The 12,069-nt window shown below is 38.8% G+C and overlaps 1 protein-coding gene across 1 annotated transcript; it reads left to right on the top strand.

Annotated features, from left to right (window-relative positions):
• The first annotated feature begins 1,294 nt into the window (after nucleotides 1-1,294).
• Nucleotides 1,295-6,357, top strand: LOC109206023 (glutamine synthetase-like). The gene is made up of 12 exons (XM_019368787.1): nucleotides 1,295-1,486; nucleotides 2,451-2,490; nucleotides 2,596-2,699; nucleotides 2,798-2,846; nucleotides 2,950-3,056; nucleotides 3,168-3,255; nucleotides 4,442-4,570; nucleotides 4,752-4,826; nucleotides 4,932-4,985; nucleotides 5,131-5,168; nucleotides 5,374-5,533; nucleotides 5,987-6,357. The coding sequence occupies exons 1-12, from the start codon at nucleotides 1,413-1,415 to the stop codon at nucleotides 6,137-6,139; spliced, it is 1,071 nt and encodes a 356-aa protein (XP_019224332.1). The 5' UTR covers nucleotides 1,295-1,412; the 3' UTR covers nucleotides 6,140-6,357.
• The last annotated feature ends 5,712 nt before the right edge of the window (nucleotides 6,358-12,069 follow it).

Raw genomic sequence — 12,069 nt, 5'->3', positions numbered from 1 at the left:
CGTATAACGAGCGTGAATGTAAAAATTTATATTAAAAATGATTAAAAAAAAAAAGAAGAAGAAGAAGACAAAAGAAATTAAAAAACAAAAACATACTGTAGTATGTTTCTTTCTGGGTTTTCACCGTGACCCACCCCTTCCCTTCCCCTGTTCTTTTTTCTCTTTATCCCCTCCCTTTCTCGTTCTTCCCCAGCCCTAGTACCAATTCTTTTTCTCCCCCCCCCCCCCCCCATTTCTCGTTCTTCCCCATCCCCTGTCCCATTTCTTTTTCTTTTTCTTTTTTTTCCCTTCCTGTTCTTCCCCAGCCCCTGCCCCTTTTCTTCTATTTAAAATATCTTTCATAGATCTGATTTTCCTTTGTACGGTCTAGTTAATTATCTGTTTGCTATTATTTGTTTGCTGTGTGAATATTTATTTTTAGTACAAAATAGTGTAATTTGATTGATAGAAATTTTTAATTTTTATTACTCTCGTATGGTTATTGTTATATAGGGATGAAGTTAAATTTACTAAAATATGAGGAACCCTTTTCTGGGAAGCAAGATTTTAATAGGGGAAGGAGCTGGATTTAAAGCTAGTGAAATCGAGAATGAGTGAAGATGGGCAAAAATGGCGAGAAGGGTAACGGAATTGGATTGCTACAATGGTTGACCAACTGTATTTTAGAGAAGAAAAATATGGCGGAGATAAGGTATTCAGGTAGAGGTGGGATAAGCATTCTTATGGAGGAATTGGGAATGGGAGAATACTGTTCATGGTGTTATCTGGTGGCTAGATTCAGGCTGAGGTTAAGGAGAGGATGATGGTGGAGAAGAAAGAAAAATAAATAAAAGGTTTAAAAAAAGGATGGAGGAAAGATAAAAAGTTTTTTTTTTCATGTAATATCTTTTTTAAATGCTGATGTGGCATTTTTTTATCTGACGTGGATTCTAGTACCATGCGATTGAGGGACACGCAGCGTCAGAAGTGTTCAAAATATTGACTTTGAATAAGTGTAAGTGCCTGAATGAAACTTTATTAATTATAGGAACCGGGATGACAAATGATAAGAAGTATAAGTATCTATTAGGCTATTCTGCCTATAATAATTGATGCAATATATAAGACCGGCATATCAGGTAGCCTGTAAAATATACAAGAATCTTTATACAGATTCTCTGCATCCATCAGTTACCTACTCTTCGGAATAATCCACTTCCCCTAATATTAATTTTCTCATCCAATTTAAAGAGTTAATAAAATTAAAAAGTTTAGTATCATATTCTTTTTAAAATTAGAAAAAAAAAATCCGTAATAATTGACGATTGTTTTTATACAATCAACATCTCTACATAAATATATAATACACAAATCATTAGTTCATTTTTCATAAAACAAAACAAACAGAAATAATTCTTTGAAGTCTTTTCATTATGTCTCTGCTTTCAGATCTCATCAACCTTAATCTCACTGAATCCACTGAGAAGATTATCGCTGAGTACATATGGTTAGTTTCTTCTTAATCATTTTTATAGGATTGCTCTGTTTCTGCAGTTAGATACACCCTCTATTTTTTTTTCTTTTTATCATTATTAATCTTATTAATGATTTTTTCGGCTCTCCTTTGGATATGATTATGACTTTTAGGATTCTTTTCTGTTACGATTAGGTTTATGTTTCACTGTTGTCCTGTTTGATCAGGATTTTACAGTGTGTTGTGATCTGTTCTTTTTCGTATATACTATGGTATTTTTTGAGTATATCACTGGAAGAGTTTATTGTTATCGATCAATCAATTCATTTTTCTTTGTTTATTTTTTTGTTTCTTCTGTAGTTTTCCTGTTTTATGATATGTTACTTTGGTATTAATTTCATAGTATTTTTGGTGGCATATGTTTATCTTCTTTAAAAAGGAAAATACAAGGACATTAAAAATGACTCTTTCTTCATTGAAGAAACATTCCCTTATTTTGCTTTCAGAAATGGATTATGCGTGGATCACAAAGGTCTATCTAGCATTATAAAGTAGGGTAGATTGCGATAAAAACTTACTCGGTGTTTATATCAAACCAAACAATTCAACGTTAATTGTTACAATTATAGTGAAGAAGTGAAGATAAGTATCACCGGACATATTTCTGCCGATGAATGATATACGGTCGCAATCCTTCAGATAGGAAAAAAAAGAAAGGGGGGCCGCCCAGTGCACTAAGCTCCTGTTATATGCGGGTTCGGGGAAGGACCGGACCACAAAGGCTATTTGCATGGCTTGAACCCGTGACCTCCTGGTCACATAGCAGCAACTTTACCAGTTGCGCTAAGGCTCCCCTTTCGGCCGCAATCCTTCTGATACACTTCAATTAAGATAGTGGTTTTATTTTTGTTTCTGTGAATACTTTTATTCTCATTTATTGTGTTTTTACGCTTTTTTTCTTTGTGCTTGGTATGTCTTTTTTGTTTCTTATAACCAGGATTGGCGGATCAGGCATGGATCTCAGGAGCAAAGCCAGGGTATTACATTATTTTATTAATCTTTTTTCAGATTAACATTTCCTTTTTTTCATTTTTAATTGCTTGAAGATTGCTAACTTGATACAAATTTTTTTTTATTTACAGACTCTTTCAGGTCCAGTTAAAGATCCTTCAAAGCTTCTCAGATGGAATTATGACGGTTCTAGCACGGGGCAAGCTCCTGGAGAAGACAGTGAAGTCATCCTATAGTAAGTTGCCTTCAGCGTGCTAAATTTTGTTGTCGTTCTCTCCTTTCTGAATAGAATTATCAATTATCTGACCATATATATTGTGAAATTTCAAATAGTCCTCAAGCAATTTTCAAGGATCCATTCAGGCGGGGCAACAATATTTTGGTGAGTTGGTCTATTTTTGTACCTATTAGATACTGTTAATTTCTGGATTCTATTTGGTAAAAGTGTATGTATAATTAAATTTTTTTTTTGTTGTTTTGTTAAGGTAATGTGTGATGCTTATACTCCAGCTGGTGAACCTATTCCGACAAACAAGAGACACCATGCTGCCAAGATATTCAGCAACCCTGATGTTGTTGCTGAAGAAACATGGTATCAGACAACTCTATTTAGATTTTAAACGAAAAAGTTTTTCTTCGATCCTTAATTTTTATTTTATTTGTTTAGAAATTTCCTGATTGTTCAAAGAACTTTGCCAATTAGGTATGGTATTGAGCAAGAATACACTCTGCTGCAAAAGGAGGTTAATTGGCCTCTTGGATGGCCTATTGGAGGTTTTCCTGGACCTCAGGTACTATTTTTAATATCTTCAACTTCTTACTTTGGGCTTATTAACTTGGTCAAAGATATGTTTACTCTGCACCCGAGGGTGTGACCAAGTGGTCAATAAAGTGGGTGAGAACCTGAGGCTTCAAATTCAAATCCCAGCGAAGGCAAAAAAACTAGGCGATTTCTTCATCTGTGCAAGCCTTAGTGGATGGAGTTACCTGATACCTGTTGCTGGTGGCAGGTATCCCGTGGAATTAATCGAGGTGCGCGTAAGCTGGCCTGGATACCATGGTTATAAAAAAATATGTGTTTTCTCTAGGTTGCTAGAATTTCCAAATAGGAAAAAGGAAACATGTGTTTGGAGATTTTGAGTTTTTTATTATCTGTTTGAAAGATTTCAAAAACTGAGCTTGAAATTTTTTTCAACATTTGAGTATCTTGATCATCAAATTATCTTTACAGATCATAAGATAACTGAATTTGGAGGAAATTTGATGATTTTGCAAACTCAAGAGCTTCCTCAATAAGTTATGTATCTGTGCTCATCTGTTTTTATTCTAATGATGTGAAGTTATATCACACTTTTAACCTAAAGAAATGAAATGTGGCGTTTCCCTTTACTTTGCATCAGTTTCCTGCAGTGTTATCAAAGGTGCGCTTAAAGCGCGCTTAAGCCCCGAAGCGAGGATCAAAACATGCTGAGCTCTTAGCCTCGCTTAAGCCCCGAAGCGAGGATCAAAACATGCTGAGCTCTTAGCCTCGCTTACCGCACGCTTCAGTGTTTGTCATCAAGGCTCCAAGGCATACTTTTCCTTGCCAATGAGCGTAACCGTGAAGAGGCGATACTAAACAATTGATATTTCACTTTATCGTAAATTTTCTTCAATTTCTTTGTCCATATATTTGGTATTCATGCTTATATAGATATTAGTGTTGGACTCACATACATATTTGTAGTTTTTCTCCATTTGTGCCTTTCTTCATCGAAGCCCACACTTTATTTGGCGCTTTGCGCTAAAAGCCCCAACAGACATTAGAGCTTTTTTGCGCTTTTCGCTTTTGGTAACACTGGTTTCCTGTAACATGGTGGAACTAAAAATTCGCTTCATTCGGAGTAACATGCTAAAACTGTAAAACCACTTTTTCTATTTTTCCCTTTGCTGTAAAGGGTGAAAGTTTTCAGAAAGAATTAATTTTATTGCATGTAGGGACCTTACTATTGTGGAACTGGAGCGGACAAGGCATTTGGACGTGATATAGTCGACTCACATTACAAGGCCTGTCTTTATGCTGGGATTAACATCAGTGGCATCAATGGAGAAGTGATGCCTGGACAGGTAAATAGCCCCGCTTCCCCTTCTTTATCCCCCAACTCCTTTTTAGGCAGAGACGAAAAGGAGTTGGGGGAAGTTCAGTAGGTTCAGAATGAGTGTGATCTTATTATATGTATCCGATCTAAGCTTTCTTTGCATATATATACATAGTTTGAACTGAACACAATGCTATAATTTTATGCAGTGGGAATTTCAAGTTGGGCCTGCAGTAGGAATCTCAGCAGGAGATGAGGTGTGGACTGCTCGTTACATTCTCGAGGTATTATACTTAGCTGTTGTAATTTCTTACCATTTCAATTTTTAAATCTAACTAAAATGTGGAGTTTGATTTTTACACTTGATCATTTGTATTGGTGTTAAACAGAGGATTGCTGAGATTGCTGGAGTTGTTGTTTCATTCGACCCAAAACCTATCCCTGTGAGCTTTCTGCTATTTATCTTTTTAAAGTTACTTTAAATGTAGGCTTTTTTAAAGACGTGTTGTATTGATCTACGCTCAGATAGTTGAATACTGCTTGCCATAAGCTGATGTTGGAGTTTATGTTTTACCCTTTGATTTTTAGGGCGATTGGAATGGTGCTGGTGCTCACACAAACTACAGGTAGAGTAGTCGTTTTTATTCTACTATACGATTATGAGACTATTTGGCTTAACTGATAAACATTAAGTAGTGAAACTGATTTATGAATAAGTAGTTACGTGTTTGGATAGAAGTGCTGCAACTGATTATATCGTTATCCAACTTCCCTTCCCCTCTCGTCTCCCTTTCTCTATGCGAGAGTATTAATTTGGAATGTTTCTTTCAGCACCAAGTCTATGAGGGCTGAGGGAGGGTATGAAGTGATCAAAAAGGCTATCAAGAAGCTTGAACTGAGGCACAAAGAGCACATTGCTGCATATGGTGAAGGCAATGAGCGTCGTCTCACTGGAAAACATGAAACAGCAAACATCAACAGCTTCAAATGGGTACGTAAACTGTGGTCTTCCCTACTTAATTATCTTTTAATTCCATCTCTTCCCACTCAAACCTGCAATGCCGGTTGCTTTGGAACTTCAAGAATTTTATTGATTTTCAGCTACATCGTCAATGTTACCAAATGACTATATGGTTTTCCCTTATATCAGCACTTGGATGGAAGAACTATTTTGATTCCTTGATTACAAAAACAATCTTTGTTCCTTTTCTGTTCACCTACAATTCTAGTGCAATGTTGACATCAAGCATCAAGAATATTTCAATTACAAATATTTGGCAAAAGAGTTTAACTTATGTGCACCGCCTGTTCATATCAAGTCTGATATGGTAATCTGGCAATAACATGCTATAACACGCTGTAATAGTTTAAGTCGATGTATATAAGTTAGAAACTAAATATGTCTCGAGTGTGTCATTTATGTTACTGCATTTCTTTTGTTCAGGGAGTTGCAAATCGTGGCGCTTCTGTTCGTGTTGGCAGAGATACAGAGAACGCGGGGAAGGGATACTTCGAGGACAGGAGGCCAGCTTCGAACATGGACCCGTATGTTGTCACTTCCATGATTGCTGAGACTACCATTATCTGGAAACCTTGATCTGTGCGTAAGTGTCTGAAGGAATGTTGTTTCTTGAATCAAATAACTGAATCTTGGAACACCCTTTTCCCTCCCTTGTCTTTAATAATTTAGTTAATGTAGATTATTCTATTATCTTCTACTGTTTCCTTTGCATTTCATTAAGCAAGGTTGATTTCACTTCCTATGATTTGGCAATAACAATGCTATTTTTATTAGTTTGGTTTATTTCTTGCTGATCAGAAGTGCAGATCACTGCTCGGTTTATTTAGAATTCCTATTTTTCATTTTAAAGTCTTCATCTCAATCTTCGAAAATCTTTAAACTTGAGGATTAAAACATCATCAACCTAAGTCTTCACCCTTTTATGTTATGTTTTCTCTAATGGAACGAAGACTAGCAATATGTTATTTCCGGAACAAAATGGTTTATTATCTAACATTCTTTTTTTTTTTTAATAATCATATTGTTTGAGTCGATTTGCATGCACCTGAGACCTCATGGTTTTCAACCACCGTTATTATCCTTAGCTTCTTATTGGGTGCATACATAACTTTGCATCTCCCGCAAATCGGTGCCACGAGGGCCTTTTATACTTAGTTTCTTTATTATAAAGTTCATGATTTTAAAAGTAATAAAATGAATAAAATTTTAGGTGATTCGGGTCCGGTTGCCTGGACCCACGCGCGTGGGCTATAGCACACGAAAATCAGGGAATCGAGCAGAATTCCTCTTTTATGGCCCTAAAACGCTAAAAAATGAGAAACATTCATGGCGAGGCGATGACTAATTTTTTATGAGCCGGCAAAATTTTAGGCAATTCGTGTCTAGTAGCCCGGACCCATGCAGATGGTGTGAACTATAGCACACGAAAATTTGGGAATTGGACGGAATTCCAGTTTTATGACCCTAAAATGCCAAAAAAAGAGGAAGGATCATGGCGAGGCAATGACTATTGTTCTTTAGGTGGTTTTTGATAGGCTGGCAAAATTTTAGGCGATTCGGGTCCGGTCTCCCAGACCTATGAATTTTCATAAATCAATACAGATGCGCCGTTGTAGTTTTCATAAAGTAATTATAGTTTGCCTATTTGCTATTCGTAGCTAATGTTCGATTGTTACCGGCTTGTAAGTTGTATTCAAAGACGCAATAAATACAACTTGTGTCAACTGTATTTGTTCTCGCAACGAATACGATTATATCAACTAAGAGTCAAACTCTAGACTCCCGCTTGCTGGGCGGATGCTCTAACCAACTGAGCTACAAGAGCTTGTTGCTCTTTTGTTTCAGTTTAAAACAATTGATCTTTTATTTCATGGAATTGCTATAAATATCAAATATAGCTACGAATGGTATTTACAGTGTATTATTTAATATATCTCCTAATTTTTCCTATATATATAAAAGCTACTCCCTCCGGTCCACAATAAGTAATTTTTTGGCTTTTTTTTTGTGGTCCAAAATACCTGATTTTTCCAGATTTCAAGAATGAATGAATTAATTTTTTTTATACATTGCCCTTGGAGTAAATAGTGTTGGAGTATGTGTTAGGAGAATTTATGTGAAGAGATAGTAAAGATTAATATGGTCAATTTTATTGCTAATTAATGTTGAAATATAAATTTCTTAATCTGTATAAAAACAATCAAAAAATTACTTGTCGTGGACCGGATAGAGTGTTAGCGTAATGGCAAAGATGGTTCTGCTTCTTTGTGGACCACTACTGCTGTTTTTTGATGGGAAATTTTCGTATATATACCATATATGAAACTATATTACCAAATATGTTCATAGTTTGCATATTACCATTTATGCTAATAGTATTTCTACATAATATATACAATGCATTAAATAAGGTGTCACGACCCCAACCCCGGTCGTGATGGCTCCCAACACACTGCTAGGCAAGCCCGACCAATTAACAACCTTAACCTAATTCATTATACAGTTCATTATTAGCTACACAATTAAATTACCAAATCAGCATATCAGAAGTCTGAAATAAGAGTTAAATGTGCGAAAATTCAAATAGCAATACTACTACATAGCCCAAAAGATCCGGTGTCACAAGTCTGAGCCTCTAATACAGGTTTATCAATCTAATACATGTCACTCTAGGGAAATACGAAATAAAAACAAAGGATAGAAGGGAGGGATCAGGGCTGCGGATGCCATGCAGCTACCTCGATGCTCCTAGATATGCGCTGCTCAACAGAAAATCCTCACTCAGCCTCAGGTGCACCTGGATCTGCACGCAAGGTGCAGGGAGTAATGTGAGTACTCCGATCCAGTGAGTAATAAACATAAATAAAGGCTGAGGATAAGAAATCATGGATAAACACATTGTAATCTATAATGCGACAGTTTAAACCAAGTAGTATGAAATCAATAAACCAGTGAAGTAGAAACACGGAAAAGCTACAACAGATAAGCAAATAAATGATAACCAAATAAAGGAATGCAGCACATAGTACGGTACTCTCTAGTACCCGCTGCGGCGTGTAGCCCGATCCATTTATTTATCGTCGACGACGCTCACTGGGGTGTGCAGACTCCGGGAGGGGCCCCCTATGGCCCAAGCGCAATATCAAGCCATCTCGTGGCATCAGCTAGGCCCTCGGCCTGATATCAATATCAATATAATACTGCTGCAGCGCGCAGCCCTTTCAATACTCAGTCTAGAATTCACATAAGCCCCTCGGGCAATAATAAAATAGTAGTTCTCAGCCCAAAACATCATTTAGTATATCTTTTAGTTTTAAAATCCGAGTAAAGATGGCTGAGTTGTAAAATAATAGAAAACGGTACGACTGAGTTCAAGTAATAAATCCATACAGTGAGGATATAGTGATAAAAACTCTCCGAAGGGTTCAAATAGTTGGCATGAAGCCCAAATATAAAAATCAATACAAATAATGATGACAACAAATAGGCTTCAATCAAATAAGCGGTACGAACATCACTCAGGACGGACCAAGTCACAATCCCCAATAGTAACGACCCCGCGCTCATCATCAAACGTGTGTCTCACCTCAATATAGCACTACGATGTGCAAATTCGGGGTTTCAAACCCTCAGGACATCATTTACATTCATTACTCACCTCAAACCGGCCAAAACTTTAGCTCGCTATGCCCTTGCCTCTCAAATCGGCCTCCTCGCGCGTCGAATCTGACCAAAACCAGAGCAAATACGTCACAATATGCTAAAGGAACAAAATCCAATCGAAAACAATCGAAAAATATCAAAAATCCCGAAATTAGCAAAACCCGAGCCCCTGACCCACTTCTCGAAATTCAAAAATTTTGACATCAACGGATTCCTTATCTCGCCACGAGTTCACACATATCAAAAACACAAGAATCGGAATCCAATTGACCCCTCAAATCCTTAATCTTAGCACTCTTAAGTTCAAGCCCTAAACCTCCATTTTTAGTCCATAAATCCCTAAATTTTCAGTAACAATTCATGAAATAACACCATAGGATTGTGTTTTGAGGTCCAAAACCCTTACCTTATCGAAGCTCCTTGAAATCCCTCTTCAAAATCGCCTAAAAATCTCCAAGTCCGAAGTTAAAATGAACAAACCCTTCAAAAATCGCGAAGAAGAACCTTTTATACCTTCTGCCCAGTCGAAACCGCATCTGCAGTCAATTACCCGCTTCTGAGGGACTGCTTCTGCGGAAATATTCCGCATCTGCAGAGATTCATTAAAACTCCGCCTACGGCATCTACGGTCCAGTAGTCGCATCTGCGGCTCCGCAGGTGCGGTCCTCCTTCCGCATCTGCGGCTCCAGGCCTTCCTCAGCCCCTCCGCTTCTGCTATACCAAACCCGCATCTGCGATACCACACCTGCGGTCCCCAAGCCGCAGGTGCAAAAATACCAGCAACAACAAAAATCAAAAATTTGCCCAAGTCCAAAACTCCCCGTTAGCCATCCGAAATCACCCCGAGGCCCTCGGGACCTCAACCAAAAGCACCAACACATCCTAAAACATTATCCAGACTTGTTCCAATCACTAAAACACCTCAAACAACACCAGAACTATCAAATTACAACGAATTCAAGCCTAAGTTCTTCTAAAACTTCCGAAACACGCATTTGATCAAAAACCCAACCAAATCACCTCCGAATGACCTGAAATTTTACGCACACATCCCAAATAACCTAACGGAGCTACAACAACTCTCGAAATTCCATTCGGACCCTCGGATCAAAATCTCACCTATCAACCAGAAATTGCTAAAATACTAACTTCGCCAATTCAAGCCTAATTATACAACGGACCTCCAAAACCACTTCCAATCACAATCCTAAGTCACAAATCACCTCACGAAGCTAACCGAACCATCGGAATTGACATCCGAGCCCTCTAACTCATAAGTCAACGTCCGGTTGACTTTTACAACTCGAGCATTCTTAAAAGAGCCTAAGTGAGTCATTTCTTACCAAATTCACTCCGAACTCAAACCAATCAACTCGACCACATAAAAACACGGGTAACGAAGCATAAAGAAGCAGAAATAGGGGAAACGAAGCGGTATCTCATGAGACGACGGGTCGGGTCGTCACATCCTCCCCAATTTAAACAAACGTTCATCCTCGAGCGAGTCAAGAAACATACCTGAAGCATCAAATAGGTGAGGATATCTGCTCCGCATCTCCTGCTCGGTCTCCTAGGTAGCCTCCTCCACGGGCCGACCTCTCCACTGCACCTTCACTGAAGCTATATCCTTCGACCTCAACTTTCAAACCTGATGACCCAAAATAGCCACTGGCTCCACATCAAAGGTCAAATCATCATCCAAGTGAACCGTGCTGAAGTCCAACACATGAGACGAGTCCCCAACATACTTCCGGAGCATAGAAACATGAAATATCGGGTGCACACTCGACAAGCTAGGTGGCAAAGCAAGCATATAAGCCACCTCCCAATCCTCCTAAGTACCTCAAAATGCCCAATGAACCGCAGACTCAACTTCCCTTTCTTCCCAAATCTCATAACACCCTTCATGGGCGAAACCTTCAGTAATACCTTCTCACCAACCATGTAGGATACATCTCGAACCTTCCTGTCCGCATAACTCTTCTGACGTGACTGCGTTGTACGAAGTCTCTCCTGAATCACCTTCACCTTCTCTAAGGCATCCTGAACCAAATCTGCCCCCAATAGCCTAGCCTTGCCGGGCTCGAACCAACCAACTGGAGATCTATATCGTCTCCCATACAAGGCCTCATACGGTGCCATCTGAATGCTGGACTGATAGATATTGTTGTAGGCAAACTCTGTAAGTGGCAAAAACTCATTCCATGAACCTCCAAAATCAATGGCACAAGCACGCAACATGTCCTCCAATATCTGAATGGTATGCTCGGACTGTCCGTCCGTCTGAGGATGAAACGCTGTGCTCAACTCCACCTGAGTACCCAACTCTCTCTGCACGGCTCTCAAAAACTGCAAAGTAAACTAAGTACCTCTATCTGAGATGATAGAAACCGGAATACCATGCAACCGAACAATCTCCCGAATATAAATCCCTGCCAGCCGCTCTGAAGAATAGGTAGTACACACAGGAATGAAGTGCGCGGACTTGGTCAGCCGATCAACAATCACCCAAATAGCATCAAATTTCTTGAAAGTCCGAGGAAGTCCAACAACAAAGTCCATAGTAATCCTCTCCCACTTCCACTCAGGAATATCCATCTGCTGAAGCAAGCCACCAGGTCTCTGATGCTCATATTTCACCTATTGACAATTGAGACACCGAGCCACAAATCCCACAATATCTTTCTTCATTCTTCTCCACCAGTAGCGCTGCCTCAAATCCTGATACATCTTCGCGGCACCCGGATGAATAGAATACCGCGAGCTATGGGCCTCCTCCAGAATCAATTCTCTAAGCCCATCCACATTGGGAACACAGATCCGGCCCTGCATCCTCAACACAC

Source organism: Nicotiana attenuata, unplaced genomic scaffold (genome assembly GCF_001879085.1).
Source record: "Nicotiana attenuata strain UT unplaced genomic scaffold, NIATTr2, whole genome shotgun sequence".
NCBI classification, from domain to species: Eukaryota; Viridiplantae; Streptophyta; class Magnoliopsida; order Solanales; family Solanaceae; genus Nicotiana; species Nicotiana attenuata.
This window is presented reverse-complemented; position numbering and strand designations above follow the sequence as displayed.